At 40.3% G+C, this 27,082-nt stretch overlaps 1 protein-coding gene across 3 annotated transcripts in view; it reads right to left on the bottom strand.

The window, feature by feature from the left end:
• Positions 1-3,840: 3,840 nt before the first annotated feature.
• Positions 3,841-27,082, bottom strand: part of NDC1 (NDC1 transmembrane nucleoporin) — a 56,351-nt gene continuing 33,109 nt past the window's right edge. For all 3 annotated transcript variants that reach the window (XM_084965009.1, XM_084965008.1, XM_003356460.5), the window contains exons 16-18: positions 26,298-26,398; positions 10,831-10,991; positions 3,841-7,026 (exon numbers count right to left, since the gene is read on the bottom strand). In XM_084965009.1, the coding sequence (XP_084821135.1) occupies positions 6,963-7,026; positions 10,831-10,991; positions 26,298-26,398 (326 nt within the window). In that variant the 3' untranslated portion in view covers positions 3,841-6,962. The remainder of the gene's footprint in view (positions 7,027-10,830; positions 10,992-26,297; positions 26,399-27,082) is intronic.

Below are 27,082 nucleotides of genomic sequence, written 5' to 3'. Positions count from 1 at the left end.
ACCCCAAATTCTGTCCCCTATGTTAGGAAGCTCTGGAAACTACCCCCACCTGCCATTCTATCCTGATCAAAAAGTAAGTTTTCAGAAGGCAAGACCTTGTCCCTGAAGCCTAATTAGACCCTTGGATACTTGGTCCATTTAGGCTAATTTCTTTCAAACAGGAATCTGATTTGCCTTCAGAAAGTTATCAGTCTGTGTCTCAGGAATGAGATGGCAGATGAGAATGTTAAAAAGACACTAGGCAGGAAAAAAGAATAAACCTTTGATGCACAAAGAAGCAGAGAAGAGCCATTTAGAGATCCTGAGAGCTTCCCAGGTTCTTCAAGGGGCCCAGAAGCAAAGCCATACCTGTGCTCACCGAGGCTGTCCTGTACCCTCCGGGTCAACTCCCCTTCTTATGCTTAAGCTAAACTGAAGTGGGGACTGTGTCCTTGCAACAAAGAATCACAATATAGTTAGAGGGTCTTTTCAAGACTGTAGACCACTGTTACTGATGAGTTGGAAGGTAGGAGAATCAATCAATCAAGAGTCAATGTATCTTTAAAAGACTATCAAGTAAAAGGCCTGTGATTTAGGTCATCTTCCAATATTTCTCTGCCACAGACATCCCATAGGTCTTCCAGAACTACTTTACCATCAGGATCCCTTGCAAGGCATTCTCTACAATATCTGGTAAGGTTATATGTGTGCAGGGAGAACATGGACAATTAAAGAAAAGGCAGAGCCACAGAGCTCCTGGAAATTAATGCAAGTGACAATATGGGCTAGTACCAAGACACCTAAGGAGATGCTATTTTGGGTGGGTTAGGAACAGAACAGATGCTCAATCAGAGAGACAGCAAATAGCAAGACACATCAATTCTGTACATAAGAAAAAAGGTCTTTGCCAACAAAGGTTGCCTCTGTTTTTTTCTCCCAGACAGGGAGTGAGCTCTTTGAGAGCAAGGTCTATGATTTTGTAATATCAGTGCCTATCACAGGGCCTGGTATACCGCAGGCAGTTAGCAAATGCTGGATAAGTAAATGGGAGAATTAACAGCATTTTACAAAAACTGGCTTACAATTCCTTGTCTTAAACTCCTGAGGCCAGATGTTTGAGAATACATTTTTCAGATTTTATTAAAGTAATAATGGTACATATTACATAACACCCCATGGGGTCTGGAACAGCATCTCATATAATAAAACATACTACAGTGAATGTAAACATAGCCCTATTACATGGAATAAATTAAGTCTACAAATAGTCTCACATCAGTTAAGGTCAGGTTTAACTGCCAAAGATATTCTGTCACCAAATTTACCAGTTAAAAAAGCATTCTGGGGAGCTCCCATCGTGGTGCAGCGGAAACAAATCCAACTAGGAACCATGAGGTTGTGGGTTCAATCCCTGGCCTCGATCAGTGGGTTAAGGATCTGGCAGCTCAGATCCCGAGTTGCTGTAGCTCTGGCGTAGGCCGGTGGCTACAGCTCCGATCAGACCCCTAGCCTGGCAACCTCCATATGTCGTGGGTATGGCCCTAAAAAGACCGAAAAAAAAAAAAAAAAAAAAAAAAAAAAGGACAAAGAAAAAAAAAGCCTTCTGGATTTCAGAATTATAGATTAAGTTCTGCTAAAGATAAAAACTAGGGAGTTCCCATCGTGGCTCAGGGGAAATGAATCTGCCTAGTATCCATGAGGATTCAGGTTTAATCCCTGGTCTTGCTCATTGGGTTAAGGATCTGGCATTGCTGTGAGCTATGGTGTAGGTCACAGATGCGGCTCAGATCTGTGGCTGCTGTAGCGTAGGCTGGTGGCTGCAGCTCTGATTTGACCCCTAGCCTGGGACCTTCCATGTGCCTCGGGTGCCGCCCTAGAAAAGACCAAAAAAACACCCAAAACCTAAAAGTAATCATAAAAAAGACTACTTTTCATGTATGTATTGGGAAACTTATTAGTGTAATAGATAAGTTTACTGATTAGACACAGTTGAAGAAAATGACTTGTAAGACAGGTCAGAAAAAACTATCCAGAATAAAGCATGGAAAGACAACAATATTAAATGAAGACACAGGTGATACTCTGAGAACGTGTAACTGGAATCCTGGAAGGAGATGGAGCGCATCATCTGCCAGGGGAAGCAGATGTGTGGTCAGTTAGGTGACTTCAATGTCATGAGCTCCCAAAAAGCAAGAATGACAATGCCCTGAAAATACACACTGAAATCTGGAAGTATGTGGGAAGGCTAAACATGCTGTGAAAATGGGAGGAAAGTCTGCCAGGACAGAAATTCTGGCAAAAGGAACGCTATGGACATGAACACATAATGGTGTGAGAGTAACTCATGTCAGCGCGCCTGCTGCAACTTCAAGATCAGCATCCAGTTTCTCAGCACTCCTGCATTACCTATGGGATCTCGCCATACCCTTCAAGCTTTCCAACAAATGGACCAGATGGAAGAACTCTACCTTACAGCAAATCAGAGTTCATATGCTTCAGACACTCATCTGAGAGAACAGCACATACGTGAAAAATCACTAGGACAGTGATTCTCCAAGTGTGGTTTCCCGGCTGGCAGCACCCCAATCATCTGAACACTTGTTACAAATACAAATTCTTGGGCCCCACCCGACTTCCTTCATCTGAAATTCTGGAGTAGGGGCCCAGTAATCTGTGTTTAACAAGCTTTCCAAGTCATCCTGATGCATGCTAAAGTGTGCAACTCTTGATCTAAGATAAACCTTTCTCACAATATGATTCTCAGACCACTGCTCAGAACTGGTTGCAAACGACATCTCCTGCAGGGAAATGAATCTGCTCTGAGGTGGAGCCCAGACCCTGCCCCTCTAATAATCAGCACTCCTCGTGAGTCTGAAGGTTCCGATTCCAAGTTTTAAATGTCACTGCATTAGATTATAAACTCTTGGAGGGCAAGGACTGTCTTGTTCACAGATCAATTTGCTTCTAATAGCTGGGCCATAGCAGACACTTGGCGGGCATTTTTAGATGATTAGTTAGCGCCACATCAACATGCACATACATCACTACGGCAACTGCCGAGGCTGCTCAGGGCATGACTGAGAACTGTAAGACTTGAAGGGAGTATGTGCTTGTCTAGCCCCCTTCTTATCCCCCTCCAAACAACAATTTTGTTTTTTTGGTTTTCAGCCCACGCCAGGGATCAAATCAGAGCCACAGCTGTGACCCACACCACAACTGCAACACCACCAGATCCTTAACCTACTGCACCGGGCCAGGGATCAAACCTGCACCACCACAGAGATAACACTTGATCCTTAACCCATGGTGCCACAGTGGGAACATCCGGTTTTGCTTATTTTTTTCAATGGTGGTCAGCATCGTAAGGATAGCTGGATTATTACCTGATAAATTCAAGTCATCTTCGTTTTAAACTGGTCTTAAAGATGACTCTGGATTCAGAGAGCAAAGAGTAAGCTGAGTAAAGTACCTCAACTACCTTGAGGGGAAGTTCAGACTAAGACAAATCAGCAGACTGTTAGCCTGGAGGAGTATGATCTGATTTAGAAACATTCAGGCAAGAAAAGAAATGTCTATTAAGAAATGGCTTTCAGCAACTGCATCCTTTGTTTAATTTTACAAGAAAGGCAGCCAGGACAATGAAGAAACACTTTTAGAATTCAGGCTCCTTAGAGTTACCATTAAACACAGATGACCCACTAGATCAGTCCAGCTAGGGGCAAAAGCTGATTTCTCAACAAGTAAAACCTTTTCAGGTTTTATAAGCAATGACTCTGAGACTGCATTGAAATGGCTAAGGAAACACACATGCACCAGAAATTAAATAACTGACCTCAAAGATATACATAGTTCAATTAATAGTCCCATTTAAAAAAATGTAAATTTATTCTTCTGCCCAATATCAGTGATATACAAAAGGATATAAACAGATTACCATATTTACGGGAATATACACAAAATAATTACCAAGGAATAAATCCGGCAAAGTGACAAAGTGTTGCATATCCATGTCCACTCAACTATACAAGTTTTTTTTTTTTTAATTCTAGGACAGTTTTCCATTTCTCTAGGAAGAGAAGTTCTGTAGATTTGTACATTCCATAAAGATCAAGAAAACATTACAAGTGAGTTCCACGGTGGCTCAGCGAGTTAAGGATCCAGTGTTGTTACTGCTGTGGCTCAGGTAGCTGCTATGACATGGGTTCAATCCCTGGCCCTGGAACTTCCACATGCTGCAGCCAAAAAAACCCAGAACACACACACACACACACACACACCCCCCATTACAAGAACAGATACAATCATCTTTTGTACTGACAGGCAAAGAAAAGCTTTTAAAGAACACCCTCTAGGAGTTCCCACTGTGGCTCTGCTGGTTAAGGACCCAACGTAGTCTCCATGTGGATGTGGGTTCAATCCCTAGCCTCACTCAGTGGGCTAAGGATCCAGTGTAGGTAGCTGTAGTGCAGCTCGCAGATGTGGCTCAGGTCCCATGTTGCTGTGGCTGTGGTGTCGGCCTGCAGCTGCAACTCCTATTTGAACCCTAGCCTGGGAACTTCCATATGCTGCAGGTGTGGCTGTAAAAAGGAAAAAAAAAGAGAACCCCCCCCCCCCCATTTTCAGGCCAATGTTGTATCAGTGGGTTCACAGGTGGGCCGTGTCTTCACCAAGAGAAGCGCTCCTCTCCTCCTGCTGGTCTTCCTAAGGGCCCCCTCCCTGTACTCAGGGGGCGCTTTCTTTACTGGCAGGTGATTGAGCCATAACCTGCTCCAACAGACGGTGTGTGGACTATCAATACGCAGCGAGGAAAAGGAACTGACTGCTTTATCTACTAAATATAATCCAGATTTGGGGAGGCAGTTTCCAGATTTCCACCAGGCAGCCGTTATGTGAACTGCATCGGGTACACAAGCACATTCTCTTGAGCAAAAATAGGGATGAACACCTCAGAAAATTTCACATTGCTCAACAAAGAGACACCTTCCCAAAGTATGTGGGAAATGACAAAAACATACGCCTAGCCAGACGTTTTATCCAAGTCAGTCAAAGTTTAAAGAAATCACCCCACTGTCAGTCTCAGGAATCCAATGGGTTAAACGCCACACTTCTTCTTTAAAGGAACAGAAGGTAGAGCATCCTCTTCTCCCAGAGTGGCCCAGTCAGGCAGCACAGAGAATGGACTATAAAGAGCGGGAAGGCTTTAAAATATAGAACGCAACACTGCTCAGTCAACACAGCCACAGTTTTCTGGCCATCTGTAACTTTCACGTTCAAACATCCAGCTTTTACATTAAAAAAAAAAAAAATCAACTTCACTTCAGATGTAAAACAAACAAACAAACAAAAGGCAATGGCCTAAATACTCCAAACACTTGGACAATTGAGAAACTGTCTCATAAAGACACTTTAAGGCCAGCGGGATTCATTTTTAATTTGTCGTGTGCTGGCTGAAGGAGTAAAAAATAAATCAAGATATAATACATCAAGTAATCAGACAGTTGGTTGAAATATATACCACATTAAAGATTCATATATAGGAGTTCCCATCATGGCTCAGTGGTTAACAAATTCGACTAGGAACCATGAGGTTGCGGGTTCCATCCCTGGCCTCAGTGGGTCAAGGATCCGGCGTTGCCGTGAGCTGTGGTGTAGGTCGAAGACGCGGCTCGGATCCTGAGTTGCAGTGGCTGTGGTGTAGGCCTGCCGCTACAGCTCCGATTAGACCTCTAGCCCGGGAACCTCCATATGCCTTGAGTGCGGCCCTAAAAAGACAAAAAAAAAAAAAAAAAAAAAAAGATTCATATATAGTATTGTGCTGACTTTGAGGAAAAAGATAATATGAAAAGAATTACAAGGGAGCATTTCAGTTCAAAGCTAGTCCAGGGAATATCTACCAGCAGAATTTTTAATCTTTCCTCTTCAAAGAAGTTGATCTAATAAATTATACGATTACCTTTTGGGACATACAACATACTCCTGAGGACAGTAACCCCTCTGACGTTTCGGTTTCACTTGCTATTTGATGGCTAAATTGCTTCTGGCTGTGAAGATTTTCCTCATATATCTCAGCTATCTAGTTTACACTGCAAAGGTTGCTGGCTTCTGTGAGATCAATTAAGCTTCAGAAAATAATTTGATATAATGAAGATGAGGGTAGGGGAAAAAAAGGGTGCTTACTGGTTTTCCTTGCAAAACTTTTTCTCTCACTTGAAAAACTTGGCAATTGCTTAATGTTTTGTTCCAGAAAAAGAAAGCAAAACTCGTTGAGAAAATACCCATACACTTATTATTTACTAGCAGGATATAAAATAAATTCATAGACATTAGTCAACTGTCTTTTGAAAACCAAATGCGAATGTTTAACCTTGTAACTTAAGAACCGAATTTTTCCACATTCCTTTATACAGAGTTAGCATCTGTAAATTGAGACCTTTTTGGACCATCATGCAAATTTAATTTGTCCCTGGAAACAAAAACACAACCTAACAGATTAACAAAATATGTCCTTTGGACAATACTTTCTGTGACTTTTCCTCCACTGTTACCCTTTTTATCCTTCAGTAAACAGAAACTACCCCCCAAAAGTTTACGTATTTCCAGGAAGGACTGGATCAAGTCAATCCATTTCACTTTCTGAACTGGCTTTACTGCTCTCCAACGTAAATCCTAAAAGTGTCCTAGTTATTATTATGAAGCTATATAAGCTACAAACATTTCTACTGCCATAGATGCTTCTGTAAAATTGAATAAAGATTTTATTATACCACACAGACAAAAAGCAATCGGTACAGAAAAGGCAGCTTTTGGTTATTCTGCTGAGAATTTCCATGATTTCTCCCATTAAAGTATAGTTTTCAAAGCAACCACCACGACAAAGGAAGCATCTAATTAGTCCATTTTCTTCTGATCCAAGAATGCTGAACATTTACTGTCCCATCTGTAGTTGTATCAGCAGTGTAATGAACACAGTTTATATTACTTAACTATTCTTTGAACTCCAAGAACTGTTGAAGTCTTTTCTGATGTTCTGCAGATGCTTGCACAGCACTAAATGAAACATAAATTCAAAGCATAAGCTTTATTTTACATTAAGCATATTAAGTGAACCACAGAACACAGAGTCAATATTTTTCAAAACAATTAAAAACGAATAGAAATCTTCACTTATTTAGTACTTCTGAAAAGGTTGGAAGAAAACCCTCCTTAATCTAATGAGGAGGAGGGTGTGCATTCAGTAACGGCATGCTTCTACCTTCTAAAAGAGCAAAGCAAATTAAGACTGACAAGTGAAGGCAACGATTTTAACCTGCTTTGCTGTGGAACCTGCTGTGCAGAGTTCCAGGCCTTGCAGTAGATTTTCTGGATTTTATTATTTTATTTAAACCAGATTCCAACATTATCTTTGAGTTGTGGAGTATTTCAATTGCCTTTAATATAAAAATCCTTTAAACTAAAATGTTTGCTTAAAATACAATAGACTCCACTAATCGTTTTCAAAGGTAACAGCTTGGTGGTTTAGATTTACTTTTCCCTTTGAACATAAGTTCTGTCTTGGATGGGGAAATTGAGTTCACTCCATACCCTCACCCCCACAAAAATACATTACCTTGAAAAAACTGGGGTAAATATATACTGAAACGAGTATAAATTAAACTTCTGAGCAGAAATTGAATACAATGAAAGATTTTGGTCTTCTAGCTGTTAAGAGTAATACATCACTCCTGTGATAAAATTCCAGGTAACTGAAGGCTACCACTTTAAAAAGTGTCAAAAGTCTTAATACAGTAATTTTGCTACAAGCCATCCTCAAATGCCTTATATTATACATATCTCTACTTTCTTAAACCATGTCGCTGCCATTTACTGAACCATCCCAAGTGTATTTTTCTGTTCAGACTCCCTCTAGGTGCCAGTGTGGCTGTCATCTCTAACTAAATGGCCCTGAACTTTATAAAACACAGAGCCTGAGACTGTTCTCATGACTCGTCTCTCTGGTAGCAGGCACTGTACTGTATCTTACTAATAGCAGTCTTCCCTTCAAATTTTAATGTTAGAGGCTAGAAAAAATCAAATTTGCCCAAATTAAAAGCAAACATGGGGTTAAGTATCCAGCGCTGCCGTGAGCTGTTGGTGTAAGTCAAAGACGCGGCTTGGATCCCACGTTGCTGTGGCTGTGGTGTAGGCTGGCGGCGACAGCTCCAATTGGACCCTTAGCCTGGGAACCTCCATATGCCACGGGTACGGCCCTAAAAAGACAAAAAAAAAAAAAAAAAAAAAAGTAAACATGTCTCAAGAGTTGACTTCATTTACACCTCGTTCTCAGAGGAAGAGATCTGAGGAATGATAAACCAGGATATTAGTAATAGGTATTGTCCCAACAATATATAAAGTAGTGTGGGCTTTACAAAGGTATGATCCCATTTTATCTCTATTAACAGCAAACGGAACATAGTGGGATGGATAACATACCCCTGTCATGGGAGGGTAAGCAGTGTAAGAATGGTTCAGAGGTGAGGGGAGACAACAGTCTCCTGGTTAAGAGGACAGACAATTCAGATAGGCCCCCGGGATCAGAAATTTGAGTCTAAATTCTGGTTCTACAACGAGATGCTGCTGTGTGGCACTGGGAACTATGTCTAGTCACTGATGATGGGGCATGATAATGTGCAAAAACAGAAGGTGTACATGTATGTGTAACTGGGTCACCATGCTGTACAGCAGGAAAAAAAACTGTATTGGGGAAATAACTATTTAAAAAAAAAAGTAAAAATAAATAAATAAATAAATAAATTCTGGTTCTAAAATTTACTACCTACGTAATCTCAGGCAAGTTACTTAAATCATGAGGTAACTTGCCCACAAACTGCAGAGTCAATGGTGTAACCAGACATAATACATCCAAATGTCTTAATTTCAAACCTAATATTTCCACGGTACTATTCTGTTCTATATTTGTACAAAACAGTCTCCAGTGACCTCATCAATTTTGGTACATATATAAAATATGGCTCTTCTCAGAGAAAAGAAACTAAGGCAGAGTTTCATTCGCAAAATTTTTTTAACAGTCACCTATCTCCCTTTCTCATCTAAGAAATTAATTTTCCCCTTTTCTTCCTGTTTTGCTTTATCATCAATATACATCACATCTATTTCATTAGCTAAATTCATTGAGTGTTTTTTGAGAGTACCTGACATGGCAGTTTACATCTTAGAAGTACCCTAGCGTTACACAGGGTAAGAAGGTGGAATTTTAAGAGCAAGAAAGACCTGATTTCAGGTTCATGTTCTAACAATGACTAGACTGTGAGGAGTTCCTGTCGTGGCTCAGTGGTTAATGAATCCAACTAGAAACCATGAGGTCGCGGGTTCGATCCCTGGCCTTGATCAGTGGGTAGGGATCTGGTGTTGCCATGAGCTGTGGTGTAGGTTGCAGACGCAGCTCCGATCCTGTGTTGCTGTGCCTCTGGTGTAGGCCAGTGGCTACAGCTCCGATTGGACCCCTAGCCTGGGAACTTCCATATGCCGCAGGAGCGGCCGAAGAAATGGCAAAAAGACAAAACAAAACAAAAAAAAACAAAAAAAAAAACAATGACTAGACTGTGCTATGAGCAAGTTTTTAACCTCTTTGAGTCTTAAGTTTCCATATCTGTACAATTATGATAATCTCTATACCTCACAGGCTCTTTGAGAAGAGTAAATTTAAAAAAACATATATAGTGGATAAGTATATTGTCTAGAACAGCACTGCCCAATAGAACTTTCTGTAATGATGGAAATGTTTTATTTTTGTTTTATTTTAATGAATGATGGAAATGTTTTCGACTTAAGCTGTCCAATATAGAAGCCACTAGCCATATATAGTACTGAGGACATGAAATGTGGCTGCTGTAACAGACAAACTGGATTTTTAATTTTATTTAACTTTAATTAATTTAAATAGCAACACAGGGCTATACGTATTTGGAGTGCAGATCTAGAGGGCGCTCAATAAACTGATTTTTTGGTTTGGTTTAAACATGTGAATAAGTGTCTTGAGGACAGAGGATCATCTATAGCTCTTGTTCCCCACACAGAACCGAAGCATTCCAGAAACCTTGCTGCTGCCTCCTTACAGGAGAATGCCTCGTACAACTGACCATGGACGTAAAAGGAAATACACTGTCATTTCTGAAAACACATTGGAAGAAGCCCTAAACTACATACAGAAGAAGCAGAGCAATCCCTTGTATCTTGTAATGTTCATTTATAATTACAATAAACATAATTTAGTCAATAACCTAAGTATCCCTTACCCTGCCTAGCTAGATTAGGGTAGGCAAGCAGTAAACATCAATGAAACTAAATATACACAGGTGTGGCATTTGCGGTTTTCTTTCTGGTTCCATTTCTGAAGGTGTTGTGATCCGTCATTGTTTTTCTAGCATGATTCACAAAGCGCCAAGGACTCATTTATGGAATAGTCTGCTCACCCCAAGTCTTAGCTTGTTGACCAAGGGATAATACTTGAATTATTTTTAATATGCTTTTCTGGAGAGGTATTCATTTTGCCTTTTTTTCTCCCTTAAGTATGTTTTAGTAATCTAAAAACACGATACATAATTATATTCGCTGCTTTCATAACCTTCTATCCTCTTTTTTATTTTATCCATGTGAATGAAGGCCCCAAAGCTTACAGGCCAACATTTTAAAATGTACATATTAAATCTAAATCTAAACTGTTCATTCCCAACAGAAATCATGAAGGTCCCAAAAGAATGCTTTCAACTTGTGAGCCTTTATAATTCTTCTACCTGTTTCTCTTACTAATTTCCCAAAAGTAAATTATCATGGAACAAAAACAGGTAAACTTACTTTAGATGTTCACCGAATGTCGTAGTTATTCGATAGATAGCAGTTTTTAGTGATGCTCTAAAGGCAAACCTTAATGTTTTATAGGAAGTGTCCACCAGGCTTCCTGAAATCCGCGGTGGTTTACTGGAAGCATGAGGAAGCTTGAAGTACTTGTCAACTGCCTAAATCAAGAAGGAAAGAAAAGAAATTATTAGTTCAGACTATCAGAAAAGTCAACTTACACCAGAGTATTAAGGAGATCTCATTTCAGACAGACAGATACAGAGGCACACACACACACAAACATGTAATAAAATATTTATTTTGGGTCACAGTCCACTGCAGTGCAGTAGAAAAACAGTGCAGTAGAGGTCCAGTCACTTCAGCAGTTACCAGAAAAACATCCAGACTTGTCCTCTAAAAAGAAGTTAGAAAAACGTCCAGACTTGTCCTCTAAAACAGCCTTTTGAAAATGCAAAATGGAGACGTGAAACACAGATGCCCTACTGCTTATGTTGTATGACAGATTTATTATAAATCTCAGCTCCCAAAAGACCAAAACTTTATGCTTTACATAAATAAGCTTATTTACTAAACTAGTTTATCTTCCTTTTCGATTCTAGATGATAAAGCATCTATGAGCAAGAACAGGCAGGCGAGAGAGAATTCACAAGTGAAAAATTTATTTACACCTGAAAATATTAAGAGACTTAAGGTTAACTTTTAAAGGCCAAAGATAAATATTATATTTTTAAATGATATAACTATATTAAGAGGAGGGAGAAGAAAAGTGAGAAGTGTGTTAATCTACCCCAGCAAGGCTAATGTCTAAAATGCAAAGAAGTAAGCCTATTATTTGTAGCTACGGATGTAACTACCAAAAGTACTTAAAACTGAAGTTAAAATTTTAAAAAAGTTAGAATCATTTCTGCTATCATGTTTTTAATTTCAAGAGCTCTTTAATGTCATTTGAGTGATCCTTTTTACTTTATTTTTTTTTTGGGGGGGGGTCTCTTTTTATTGTCCTTTTTTAGGGTCATAGTTGTGGCACATGGAGGTTCCCAGGCCAGGGGTCTAATGCGAGCTGTAGCTGCCGGCCTGCTCCACAGCCACAGCAACGCCAGATCTGAGCAGCGTCCTCGACCTACTCCACAGCTCACGGCAACGTGGGATCCTTAACACACTGAGCGAGACCCCGGATCAAACCCGCAACCTCATGGTTCCTAGTCAGGTTAGTTTCTGCTGTGCCACAACGGGAACTCCCCCTTTTTACTTTTTATTTCAGCATCCTATTTTTGTTTCAAGAATGTAATACCCTCTTTCTTCTCAGGATTTTGATGATTTCTGCTGTTTTGCAATTTTTGTTTGTTTTATAGTTTCTTCTGAGCTACTACTTCTCCCCACTTTGGTTCTTTGGTCTCTATCTTCTGTACTGGAGACTTTTCTCAAAAATCTAGTGATTCCCTGGCTCCTTACTAAGAGTGGACCTCCTAAAGAGCTGACCGAAAGCTCCGTGTACACAACTGGAGGTAACTGACAACGGCTCTGGGGACGTGACTGGAGATGACCGACAACAGGATTCACGATAGGTGATCTGCGTGGACCTTCCTGGGTGAGCACTGAACTCGGTAACTTTAGGTCTTTCTTCTTGATCTGATCAGAGTCATTCAAGAAGATTCTTCCAGTAGCCTCTCTGCAGGGCCTGGTCCCCAGTGCTCCGGGGAGCCAAGTGGGGAACAGATCTATCAAGCACATCACTATGCTTTTAGCAGAGCACCCAAAACTGTCAGCCTCCCTGTCCAAGGACCCCACGTTCTACTCACTCTAGAAGATAAAGCTCGACTTCTGCTGGAATGAGGGAGAAGCACCACCTCGAAGAATCTAGGGATCTAATTGGTTTTCAAACAACTCTCACACAAATCTTGTTTTGACACCTGTCCCTGCACCTTTGGTCCTAGAGTCATTGGTGCTTGCCCCTTACCAACTTCAGACTGGCCTCTGGAATCTGCCTCGTTATCTCAACCATCTGCTCTCCAGCTCTGAACACTTTGTTGCTGTTGTCTCCTTTCCTACTTATGGATTTATGTCTTTTTAAAAGTCCTTTTACTGTAGTTTAGCAGAGTTTAGGGGAAGGAACAAGACATGATACATGCGTTCAGTGTGCCATCCTAACTGCAAGTCCAATCATTTCTTCTTTCAACAAGTAACTTGTAAGCGTGTTTACCAGGACTGAGATATACTTGAGAAAATTTCAGGCAGTATGGGAGATGGAATTTAGTGACATACTTAAGCAATATTAAATAACACTGAATCATAACAGAAAAGTTTCTTCTTTTTCAATTTTCTTGCAAACCTTCTAATAAACCCTCAGTATATCAGGAAAAATCGCCATCATCATTTACACCTGGGTCCAATGGACCCTTTTTCTATAGTTCAGTCTTTTTACAAAAAATTTACAGAAGAATGACATAATAATGTAAAATAACTGTATAGAAATTTTAAAAAGATTATAAGCATATTTTCCAGATTCTGAAATACGTCTTTTGACTGCAACTAGCTGCTTGTCAGTTATCATGAATAAATCTGGAACATATCCATCTTACAGTTTTGATTTCATATTGAAAATACATCTCCAACAGGTTCTAGCTTATCATTACTTCTGGTTCCTTCTCATACATCTGTGCCATCAAAAATACATTTTTTAAAACTTTTGACAGTTCTTAATTTTGTTGAAGAGTTCAGCCATTTTCTTTGGACCCCAACTGTGCAAAACATTTTCATTCTTAGGTTTATAAAGATGAAGTGAAATGATCAAATACAGCAACTTTTTATTGTATGTGACTTTTTTCGTTTCAACATCATTTCCTTCCACTCGCCTTTGAATACTCATTTGTACGCCATCAGCACGTGTCCACTTACGAACCATATAAAGTCAACTTCGGTGTACAAATAGCATAGAAGGTGAAAGAATATTGTTATGTGTACTGTTAGCAAAATGGGATGATTTAGTTTCTTAGTATACAATATTGTGGGACAGAGCCCTTCCTGTTGAATGACTTAGTAGATGAGAATATCTCATACATTGCCTTTTTCTCCTTAAAAATTCATTGTTCTGTCAATTCTTGCATCTGAGAGAGTATATCTAGAATACTGTTATCTGAAGAATCACAGTCTGAAATTCCTCTCATATGACCAATTTCACCATCATCATTAAAGTCTAGAGCTGTGGTGCAGTGTACAATACGGTATAAGACATATGTAGCCATTGGCAGTTGAAATGTTGCACATCTGAACTGAGATATATACTGTACGTGAAAAATACACAGCAGATTTTGAAGACTTAGTATAAAAAATATAAAATATATCATTAATAATTTTATCAATTAAATACATGATAAAACCATACTACTTTAGATATACTGAGTTAAAATAAAAACTATCTTTAAAATTTACCTGACTTGGTTGGTTGCTTGGTTTTGTTTTGTTTTTCTTTTTAGGGCTGCACTCCCGGCATATGGAAGTTCCCAGGCTAGGGGCTGAGTCAGAGCTGCAGCAGTTGGGACTCAGCAACATGGGATTCAAGCCACGTCTGCGACCTACACCACAGCTCACAGCAGTGCCGGATCCTTAAGACAGATCCTTAACCTACGGAGTGAGACCAGGGATAGAACCCGCATCCTCATGGATACTAGCCAGGTTTGTCACCGCTGAGCCACAATGGGAACTCCACTTGGTTTGTTTTTCTAATGTAACTACTAGAAAATGTAAAATCACACATGTGGATGGTATTATTTTCCCACAGAACAGGGCTGGTCTAGAGTCCTGCCTCTTTGCATTTATCTTCTGATTTATCTAATATAATTATTTAACATATTGGCAATTTTCTTCCTTTCACAATCATGGGGTGGACATTTTTTAATATATGAATTAACAACTGCATTTAAGGAAAGCTTTATAAAATTATAAAAGCTGGGCATTCCCGTTGTGGTGCAGCAGAAATGAATCCGACTAGTATCCCTGAGGATGCGGGTTTGATCCCTGGCCTCATTCAGTGGGTCAGGATCCATCTTTGCTGTGAGCTGTGGTGTAGATCACAGACACAGCTCAGATCCCACGTTGGTGTGGCTGTGGCCTAGGCCAATAGCTGTGGCTCCAATTTGAGCCCTAGCCTGGGAGCTTTTATATGCCGTGAGTATGGCCCTAAAAACCAAATAATGTGTGTTCAGACTCCTTACATACCTTTTCTTGAAAGATAATGTAATACTATATGATTTCATCATTCTTCTATTTTCTTATTGGTCTTTTACCACAACTGGAATAACTGATGTTATTATAGCTGAAATAATTCCTAGGACGATCAAATAGCAAATTGTTTCAAGATACTAGAAATGTAAAATCACGACTCCATAATACATCTTGGATTTTAGTCTCTTTTTTTAGGGCTGCACTCGAGGCATATGGAGTTTCCCAGGCTAGGGGTCCAATTGAAGCTACAGCCACTGGCCTGTACTGCAGCCACAGCAAAGCCAGATCCGAGCCGCATCTGCGATCTACACCACAGCTCACTGCAATACCAGATGCTTAACCCACTGAGCAAGGCCAGGAATTGAACCTGAGTCCTCATGGCTGATAGTCGGGTTCGATAACCGCTGAGCCACGACGGGAATTCCAACATCTTGGATTTTAAAACAGTCTAAAAGTTAATTGCAAAATAATGAATTTTTGGGGGGGAGGCGGTGAGCAGTCACGGCATACAGAAGTTCCCGGGCCAGGAACTTCTGACTCAAGCCACAGCAGTGACAATGCCAGATATGCACTAGGTCACCAGGGAACTCCTAAAAGAATGAATTTTGTTTGACCATTTTCTCTTCATTCTTTGAAAGACCTCTAAGAAAGAATAAAAGCCATAAAATATTTATCCTTACAAACAACTGGAATAGCTCAAAAAACAAATGCAAAAATTAAATTGGACCCAAAAGACTCTAATGGCATAAAAACTACACTGGGGAAAAAAAAATCTCAGTTTGGAGCTAATGTGTCCTTAACATATCTCTAATCCTCTCTAACCTCCTTTCATAACAACTGTAAGCAGACTTGAGGTTCAGGGACTTCAACAAACAATGCACAGCTAGAGTGTAACCCTATTGTCTTTTCTAATTTTCACTGTCTTATTCTCAGTACTGAAATCCAAAAAGCCCTGATCTGGCGGTAAAACTTGACCTGGGCTAACATAGGCTATTTATAATCTTTATCCCACTTAATAAGAATATTTATATATTTCATTGGAGAAAAGTATTAATATATCTGATTAAGGAGATGCCACCTTGAATAGCAATAGGAATATTACATAATGTGTGATATGAATACCACATTACATTTTGAAAAATCCAAAAAACCCAAAGTTTTGAAATATATCCTAGGGTTTGAGATAAGGGGCCTATATTCTACTTCTAGCAAATCAAACTAGTTTTCCTTTTATAATAGTGACACAGTTTCCTTTTAAATAAATTTAACTTAAAACACAAAGTTTCCTTTTAAATAAATATTAACTTAAAACACTAAGTAAATAATGGTTCATTTAGATGGCATATAAATACCACTAAAATTATAACAAGCGTATGATAATGAACAGTTATGCAAAAACTAGGAGGGTAGTATATGATAACTGAAATCGAGGAAATACTGGTTTACAACATTTAATGATGTGCCCCCTGGTTAGGAGAACTAAGTATGTACTTAATCAGCTGTGAGATTAAACCCGTATCTATTGAGCACTCATTTTACGTGCTACCCAGGGTTCCTGCCCAGCCCTGAAGACTCAGATCATACAACTGGGATCTTGCCTATCTCGTTAAGAGTCATCCCAGACAATGAAAAGAGCAGGAGTGAGTACTACACACCACTGAACAACACTCTTCAGGGAAAATAAAAAATTCCATGAAGGCCTCACCTTGGCCCTAACAGAAGACCAAACCGAAGCTGTACCAAAGACTGGGCGCTTTTTGCCCATTTATATTTATAAGCAGTAGTATATGCACAAAAGCCATAGAAAGAGAAAATGTCAGGTGCTTTTCCCCTAATATTTACCTAAAGGTCCACTGTGCAGAGCTTTGAGAATCCCTGGTCTCAGGGATCCTACTTATAACCTAGTTTAAAAAAGAAAAAAGGTTTACTCCACTAAAGCCAGAATCGCAAACAAATGCTAAGGCTAAGAGCAGATTTTGTTACGGAAATCATGATGACTATAGAGCGGTTTTCCAATCTGAGTGCCACTGTCACTCCAGACTGGAGAGCTAAATTTACTGACTTCAGTTACTGCGTGCCAATAACTCAGTTAACCGGGTTACAGATATCATCATCTCATTTAAATAATAAACTAATTCACCTACCAAGCCATACATGATAACCACTTGTTTCATTTCGTTTAACTAAAAGTTTTAATAATAACAGCACCTGCTATTTACTGCACCTCTAACACCTGTCATTTAAGATTCGACAGACGTCATCTCTAACCCTCATACTATCACTTTAAAGATAGTAATTCCACTTTAAAGATGAAAACACTGATCTCAGAAGACTTTAATAAACTGCCCTCAGTTCCTCAGAATGTAGCGGAGCCTGGGCATCTGTCTGATAGTCACCTAGACTACTTGCTTACTATTGACAGCAATACTCTTTTTTTAATCTTTAAAGCTCTTTTCTCCTGAACAATGTAGTAATTCTGTCATACAACATGGTAATACTGACAACAAAGTAATAAGAGCTAACATTTGCCGAGCACTTAACATGGGCTTGGCGCCCCAAGTGCTTTACAGAGATGATCTCATTCATTCTTCACCACCCTATGAGGTAAGTACTATTATCATTACCCCCATTTTCCATTTACAGAAACTGTTTAGAGATTACCATATTTACTGGTTATATATGGCACTCCCCCGCCCCCATTTCATAATTCCTGCAGTGGAGATGTATCTTCTAATTGACAGCATCTTAAATTCAATGAAATATGGTGAATTTCTCTCCCAAAGCTGCACAGCTAAGAAGTAATAAGAGCTGGGACTTCGACACAGGTAGACCTGGCTCTAGATCTCACACTGCGGCCCTTCTGACATGCTGCCGTTCTACATGGAGGAGGATAAGAAATGCATGCCCCTGCCAAGCCCTCACAGAGGTAATCTGATGTGGTGGAAAGCAAAGGACTTGAAGTCTGAAAACCTGGTTTTCAAATTCACTCAACCATTTATAGGGCATAATCTTTTCCTTTTTTTTTTTTTTTTTTTCTTTTTAGGGCCACACTTGCAGCAGATAGAAGTTCCCAGACTAGAGGGAGAACTGGAGGTGCAGCTGCCGGCCTACACCACAGCCACAGCAATGTGGGATCCAAACTGCATTTGCAACCTACACCACAGCTCATGGCAACACTGGATCCTTAACCCACTGAGCGAGGCCATGGACTGCACCCACATCCTCATAGATACCAGTCGGATTCATTACCACTGAGCCACCGCAGGAAATCCCATATGGCATAATCTTAAATAAGTCATACCTATAGATATAGCATGTCTTTTCGAGAAAGACTCAATTATGAAAAATAAACCTTATTCTAACTTTATAAGATTGCTACAAAATTAAACAAAGAGTTTATCTTTTGGAGAACTCCTCTCTTCCTTCTGACTTCATTACTTCCTCAGGGAAGTCTAGAGCCTTCACACCCTTCCTTTCAATCACCTATTCACAAGACCAGCTTAGATTCACCCATTTTATCTTCTCCGATCATACTGCACTTTTGTACACTATGGCATTTATGACAATTGTAGTTTCTTATTTGTGTGATTTTGTTTTATCGTCTGTAAGCTCCTGGAGGACAGGAATCATGTCTGTCTTTTCTCTGTATCTTAGCACATGGTTAACAGTTTGATAATTAACCTCTACTGGATGAATCAACTGTGAATGGCATAAAGGTCAACTTCGATATTCCAGGTATATCAACATTTCACCTTCAGGTGATAAGGCAGAAAATATAATAGAGTTGATACCGTGCATCAAGGCGACACTGACTTTTCAAGGACCAGAAGGCTTTCTGAGAATTTTAAAACATATTTTTAAAAATGAAAATGTTCTGGAGGAGTTCCCATTGTGGCTCAGTGGTTAACGAATCTGACTAGCATCCGTGAGGATGCAGGTTCAATCCCTGGCATTGCCGTGAGCTGTGGTGTAGGTCACAGAGGCAGCTCGGATCCTGCATTGCTGTGGCTGTGGTGCAGGCCGGCAGCCACAGCTCTGATTCAACCCTTAGCCTGTGAACCTCCATATGCCGCAGGGGCGGCCCTAAAGAGAAAAAAAAAAGAGAGAAAAGAAAATGTTCTGGAGCTGGATGGCGGTTGGTGGTTATAGAACCACTGTGCCTGTACTTGATGACGCAGAACTGTACACTGAAAGACGGCTAAAATGGTAACTTTTATGTTATGTATATTTTGCCACAATTAAAAACATTTTTTTGATTTAAAAAAAAAAATCACTCTACCATTTTAGTCCCCATCCTCTGGCACTTTAAGGACCCTTTTAAAGACCTACACACACACACACACACACTCACATCCCAAAGGATAGCTGGCACGTAAGGACCCTTTTAAAGACCTACACACACACACACACACTCACATCCCAAAGGATAGCTGGCACGTAAGGACCCTTTTAAAGACCTCCCCCGCCTCCCCCAAAGGATAGTAGTTGTTCTCCATCCACTAATGGAGAAGTAATCACCACGAATTCAGTCACGTTTCAAATGAACCTATATTTTAATGAACCAAATTAGCATGCAGAAATCTTTGAAAAGTAGCTACAAATGTCAAACATTCACTATTCGGATGACAGCAGTGTACGTGCGGACCAGTGAAGTGGCTGCACTCGCTGCGCTGGCTTGGGGCTCCTGAGAACATCCACGCTCCGCTCCTCGCCCCTTGAGGAATTTGGAGAGAGAAGGACTCCCCCCCTTTCCTTTCATACTTTGTCTTTAATGATTCACAGTGAAATGGCTGATGTTACTGACTGAAAAGTAAAACAAAAGAATGGAACCGTTCCATACGATTGTTCCTCAGTAACATCCAAAAGCCTGTATTTTATAACTTGCCTTAAATTACGGAGATACTCAGAACTCACTCTCCTCATTAAGAGAGCAAGTGTCCCTCCGACATCAAAGAACGTAAAACCAAAAACACACTCCAGGGCTCCTATGAGTCACCTCACGTCCCACCTCTCAAAATGAAAAGCTTTGGGCCTATTATAATTAATCCATTACATCAAAATTGTCACTCAATTTAGGCCTCGGAACAGAATCCTTCATGCACTAAACCAATCAAGAAGCAATCTAGGAGTTCCCGTCGTGGCGCAGTGGTTAACGAATCCGACTAGGAACCATGAGGTTGCGGGTTCGGTCCCTGCCCTTGCTCAGTGGGTTAACGATCCGGCGTTGCCATGAGCTGTGGTGTAGGTTGCAGACGCAGCTCGGCTCGGATCCCGCGTTGCTGTGGCTCTGGCATAGGCCGGTGGCTACAGCTCCGATTTGACTCCTGGCCTGGGAAGCGTTGCTGTGGCTCTGGCGTAGGCCGGTGGCTACAGCTCCGATTCGACCCCTGGCCTGGGAACCTCCATATGCCGCGGGAGCGGCCCAAGAAATAGCAACAACAACAACAACAACAAAAAAGACAAAAAGACAAAAAGACAAAAAAAAAAAAAAAAAAAAAAGAAGCAATCTAGCAGTCATCCAATAAGCACTTAATAAGTGCCTGTCATCTGCCAGGGAGCATATCAGATGCTGGGAATATGGAGATGAGACACAGTCCTTGCCTCTAATAGGGACAACAAAAGTAAGCAATTACAACGCAGTGTAATAAAGTGATGAAATGGGGATGACAAGGCCGAGGAGAGAAAAGGTGAAAAATGCGTTCTAGGCAAAGAAGGAAAGAAGAGGCACCACGGACACAGAGTTAGGTTAAGAAAATAAAATATATTTGAAGGGAAAAGGGAAGAGTCCACGGTGATTATTAGCGTAGAGGGCTCATGGAAACAACAGGAGAGTGGCAGAAGTCAGAAAGAAGGAGCCCCGTTAAGAGTTAGCAGGGGCAGGAGTTCCTGTGGTGGCAGAGCGGAAACCAATCTGACTAGGAACCATGAGGGTGCGGGTTCGATCCCTGGCCTCGCTCAGTGGGTTGAGGATCCGGCGCTGCCGTGAGCTGTGGTGTAGGTGTAGGTCACAGACGTGGCTCGGATCTGGTGTTGCTGTGGCTCTGGCATAGGCTGGCAGCTACAGCTCCAATTAGACCCCTAGCCTGGGAACCTCCATATGGCACAGAAGAGAAAAGACAAAAAAAAGAGTCAGCAGGGGCAGAAGGCCACACAGTAGTAATTCAAGTCAAGAATGTCAAGGGCCTGAAGTAAGGCTGAAGCAGGAGGGATGGATGGGTTGTTGATAAGGGATTGACCCCTTAGAGTTTTGCCACATAGGTGCAAGTGAGGATGGGGTGAAAAGGCGTGGAAGGAATTATTGCTAAGATGGTTGAGCTGACTGATGATGAGAAGGTCTAAGCCAGACCGGGAAAGACACGTATGTAGCTGGGAGGGAGGTGAAAGACAAAGGAAGTCAAAATATTGGCAAGGACAGAAAGTGCACAGAGGAACCAAGAGCCCAAGAGGCTGTGTCTGGAGGGGTCTTTAATGGGCCTTCAGATGTACCAGAGGAATTCAGAGAGCAGGAACTTTGGAATAAAAATTACATGTTTATCTTCACTACGCTGTAATTAAAATTTAGCATTTCTTTAAAATACAAGGCAGTAAATCACAACAGCATTAGCAGTTTCCATGACTTTGTCAGCAACGGGAACCGCCAGTATTTTCTTATCACATTACTAGTGCAGTTAACTTAAAACACCATTTATCTTATCACTTTAAAATCAGGCGTTATTAAACTCCCCGATAAATCCTGTTATATTTTCCCCTCACCCAGAGGTTTCTCACATCCTCTGTCTACATCTTGTTATTTAACGCATTAATTTAAAAGCACATATTACTCATGATATTACTTATATGTGGAATCTAATAAAAAGTGAAACACTTATTTATAAAACAGAAACAAGCTCACAGATTTTGAAATCACACTTACCAAAGAGGAAACTGTGGGGGGGTGGGAATAAATCAGGAAAATGAGATTAACACAAACACATTACTATTTATGAAATAGAAAACTAACAAGGACCTACGGTATAGACAGGGAGGGCTACTCAATCATCTGTAAAATCCTCTATGGGAAAAAGGAATGATATACGTATCTATATAACTGATTGCTTTTGCTGTATACCTGAAACTAATACAATAATGTAAATCAACTACAGTCCGATAAAATTAAAAAGCAAATAAAACACACATATTACTATGCCACAAATTCAATACTTTCATAATTATATTCTAACCTGATTTCCTCTCTAATCCTAAGGACTTTATGTTAACATATTGAGAACATTATTCTGGGAAAAAGTCCATGAGCTTCATCAAACTGCCAAAGGAATCTTTGGTACATGAACATTTAAGGTCCAGCTTAGGTGGCAGAACCCTGGAGTTTTAAAGGTGGGCATTCATGGGATGGTGAGGCCTGGATGACAGTCACAGGTTGAGACCGAGGGGTATGCAAAAGAGGAGCAGAGAGGAGGAAGCCAAAGAACTGTGCAGCCAAGGTGTGGGACAAATATTCACGTGGACACTGGGTCACTCATCACAACCAACCTCTGGTTATGGGGTGGGGAAGACCACCAGGCAGTTTGCAAAATCTGACGACTGCAGAGAGTGACCGAAAGGCCGACTGTGATGTAGCCTAGGAGAACAGATGCCACAAGTCTCACACAAGAAGGGATTTTCATACTCGGAAGCTAAGCAACAAGTCACTGGTCTTGTTATCTGTTGTTCCATTTACCTCTTCCCAACTCTCAAAAATACGCCTCTGCCTCTTCGGTACTCTGCCTCCCAGTACTCTCCAACTAACTCCTCAGTTTCAAAATAAATTATAATTCTTACCTCCCTCATCAAAGGTAGGAATGACACTAAGCAAATAAACAGATTGCTTTCTTTCTCAAACCTACTCATAATCAACTATGAAGGATTAGGAATTTTGATGATGGAAAGGTCAAAAGAAAGTAATTTGGGTACAGAATACCTGTAGACCAGTGTTATCTTTATGAAATCATCAATTCAGTTTCAGCCAACAATTTGAGAAAATGAAACATAATGAAAAAACATTAGACTGCATAGCAATAATAAAAGGTAAGCACTGTTCTATCATTTTTCTAAGTTCTGCCTATGGGAAAGGGGTGAACCAGCAGCAGGGAAAAGAATAGGAGCTGGACCTATCTGCAAATACCTTATTTTGCAGGTTTTCCCTTAGAAGGATGTAAATATTTTGCATTTTTATAAAACAAAATAAAATATTAAGAAGCAAACCCTAAAAATCATGATAAAAGAAGTCAATCTCACTGTATACGGAGTTAACAAAACTGTATCAAGAGGACTCCTTTCACACGACTCTGGAACACAACCAGCTTGACTTTACATTCTAATGGGATGTTTTCAAGGGAATAAAACAGTCCAAAAAAATCTTGAACTGTTTTCAGTAAACAAAATACTGATGGTGGTGTTAGTAATACAATCACTGAGGCTATCACGTATCTTGCAGAATTAAAGACAGTAACACCCGAGATGTCTATCTGCAGAGGACTGGATAAAGAAGATGTCACACATATATACCACAGATTATTATTCAGCCATTAAAAAGAACAAAATAACGCCATCTGCAGTAACCTGGATGGAACCAGAGACTCTCACATTAAGTGAAGAAAGCCAAAGACAAATATATTATATCACTTGTATGTGGAATCCAATAAAAATTATTCAAAAGAACGTATTTATAAAACAGAAAAAAACTCACAAGACTTCAAAATCAAACTTAGGGTTACCAAAGGGGAAACTGGTTGAGGAGGAACAAATGGGAGGATGGGATTAACACACACACACACTGCTGTGTATCCAACAGAGAACAAGCACCTACTTTAGTGCACAGGGAACATGACTCAATTTCTGTAATAACCTATATGGGAAAAAATAACTCATGTTCCTAAATGTACAAATTATTCACTTTGCTGTTAACCCGAAGCTAATACAACATTTATTGTAAATCAACTCTACTCCACTAAAACACAATTTTAAAAAATTTTAAAAGAAAGGCATAAGCTGTTGTAAGACTCTTTCGGTTCTGTACACACACACACACACACATCTCTATATTCCAAGTCTAATGTAAATGTACTTACTACAGGTCATGGTCTAAAAAGTCTGAAAGCCATAGCACTAAGGGTAGAGACATTCTCTCTGTAGAGAACCTTATGTCAAAATTAAAACCCAGGGAGGGTGGCTCCGTGGGTTAAGGATCCAGAACTGTCACTGCAGCAACTCAGGTGGATGCTGTGGCAAAGATTCGATCCCCGGCCCAGGAACTTCCACATGCCACAGGTGTGGCCAAAAAACAAACAAACAAACCAACCCAGTAGGAGATGGTAGATAAACAGAAGAAATAAGAGATGTGGATCTGCAGCTTTCCCTGGGGTCTACTACAATCAGCTCAGGTTCAAGTTCCAACTCCGCTACTTACAGACTTCTATGTGAAACCTGAAGTAAATCACTGTCCCACCAAGCCTCTGGCACAGGTGAGACAGGACCAACACACTTCCATCTTATTTCACAAGATAGTTCTGAGGTTCAAAAATAATGATATGAAATCGCTCTGTAGACTATGGAGCATCGTACTATTGTTTTCTTTCAAACCACACAGCCAGAGTGGTGAAAAACAAACTATGCTATGAGTACCAAAGATACGCCCCAATCATGGTTACCCTATTGTGCAGTTAGACAAGTCAAATATAAGAAGTTTGTGGGGAAAGAGTAGGAAATTATTTTTTTCTTTTTTCTTCTCTTTTTTTTTTTTTTTTTTGCTCTTTAGGGCTGCACCCGTGGCTTATGGAGGCTCCCAGGCTAGGGGCTAATCTGAGATACAGCTGCTGGCCTATGCCACAGCAACACAGGACCCAAGCTACATCTGCGACCTACACCACAGCTCACGGCAACGCTGGATCCTTAACCCACTGAGCGAGACCAGGGATTGAACCGCAAGCTCATGGTTCCTAGTCGGATTCATTTCCGCTAAGCCTCAATGGGAATTCTGGAAATTATTTCTTTAGAAAAAGGTAGCCGGAACACAAATAATTAAACTATCCAAGTGCATATACACATCTTAAATAATAGACATGAGAAAGTGAGCACAAAGAGGTCTCAAAGTGGGGAAAAAAAAAATCCCTGCTTTTGATGGGTAAGGCTTTCTAAGAGCTAAAATGAACTGGGATTTGAAGAAAGTAAGCATGAAGCCTATTCGCTGCTTATCTTAAATTGCTTCCTAAGACCAAAAGATGTATCAATTGCTATCCTTCAAGCCTAGTTCAATAACTTTTTTCCTCCAGAAAACCTACTCTACACCCAAGCCCCCACCTCTAAATGCTTCTAGCCCTCAGTGTTTATACTCCTCATCTGACACACAACGATTACAAGGTAGCATAAAATATATCACCCAACATGAAGTTGGAAAAGGCAGCCTATCGGAAAACAAGAAGCATATGTTTTATTTTTCTTCAAGTCTAGAACTAAAAACACCTGTTAGCTTAAAACTAGGCACCTAGTCTGGCAGCAGGAATCCACTGGCCCCAGCTCTATCTTCTTAAGCCTCTGGCCAATAGGTAATTTCTTATCTGCATGGGTAATTTAATTATAGGTCATTTTCTGTAGGTACAGGCTGTGTAAGGATGCAAACTTACACCACCGAACAGAATTCAACTATCCAAAATAATCTAATTAACATCAGAGGTACATTCTACAGGTTTAAATATCCTTTCTTTTTATTATTATTATTATTTTTTTTTTTTTTTTTGTCTTTTTGCCTTTTCTAGGGCCACTCCTGCGGCATATGGAGGTTCCCAGGTAGGGGTCTAATCGGAGCTGTAGCTGCCAGGCCTACGCCAGAGCCACAGCAACATGGGATCTAAGCTGCGTCTGCAACCTACACCACCGCTCACAGTAACGCCAGACCCTTAACCCACTGAGCAAGGCCAGAGATTGAACCTGAAACCTCATGGTTCCTAGTCGGATTCGTTAACCACTGAGCCACAACGGGAACTCCTATCCTTCCTTTTTATTACAATAAAAATATTATTTATAAATGAACTAAAAGTTTATCATCCTAGTCTCTCTTACATGACATTTTCCAAGAGTGAGAACAGCACCATTATTTTGACTTCCACATAGGTTTTGTTATTCAGTGTGACATAGGAGAAATACACAGAAAGGCTGAGGAGGGGGAGGGGACACGACCTCCACCTCCACCCAACCCACACGTTGCCTACCTCTTGCAGCGTCAACAAAGTATTGAGAATGGCTGGTAGTGTCGTCTGGACAACTCCAAATCTATCTTCTGTAAATGACGCTGCTACTAAGTGAGACAGACCTCAAAGGGAAAAGAAGAAAAAAGTTAAAAGTCAATCAAAATTAGGAAAATCTACTGGCAATACATCCATCTGAAAAAGGATTAATATTCTGAATATGTTAAAAAAGCTTAGAAATAAAAGCGGGAATGATACAATAGAAAAATAGGCAAAAGACTGGAAGTGGCGTTGAAAAGGTGCTCAACTACAGAGGTCTTAAATAAGACGACGGCCTCTGCCTTGTGTTCTAGTAGGAAAAAGAATTTTCAAATATTATTGTTTGATGGCGTTCTCTTGTGGTGCAGTGGGTTAAGGATCTGGCATGGTCACTCCAACAACTTTGATTGCTGCTGTGGCATGGGTTCGATCCCTGGCCCAGTAACTTCCACATGCCGCTAGCTCAGCCAAAAAAACAACTGTGTTTGGTAGTGGTAAGTGCTAAGAAAACAAAGCCTGACAAGGCGACAGAAGGACAGGTGTGAGGATACTTTTCACAGAGTGGTCAGCCAAGGCCTCTATGAGGAAGTTACATTTGAGCCTTGAGAAGGCAGTATCTGTAAGATGAAAAAATATGGTTCTTTAACAACTAGGTTTTCATATTTAAGCTAAACTAAATATATTTAAATATATTCAATATGACATGGCAACATAAAATGATAGTTAAAAAACAACCTATTAATTGGAGGTTTTTTTGAAAGATATGCAAG

Source organism: Sus scrofa, chromosome 6 (assembly GCF_054392235.1).
Source record: "Sus scrofa isolate SSC_HxYL_T2T_F1_AM1 chromosome 6, Sscrofa_HxYL_maternal_Yorkshire_Landrace_v2.0, whole genome shotgun sequence".
NCBI classification, from domain to species: Eukaryota; Metazoa; Chordata; class Mammalia; order Artiodactyla; family Suidae; genus Sus; species Sus scrofa.
Note: the sequence above shows the minus strand (reverse complement) of the source record. Positions and strands in the feature narration are given on the sequence as shown.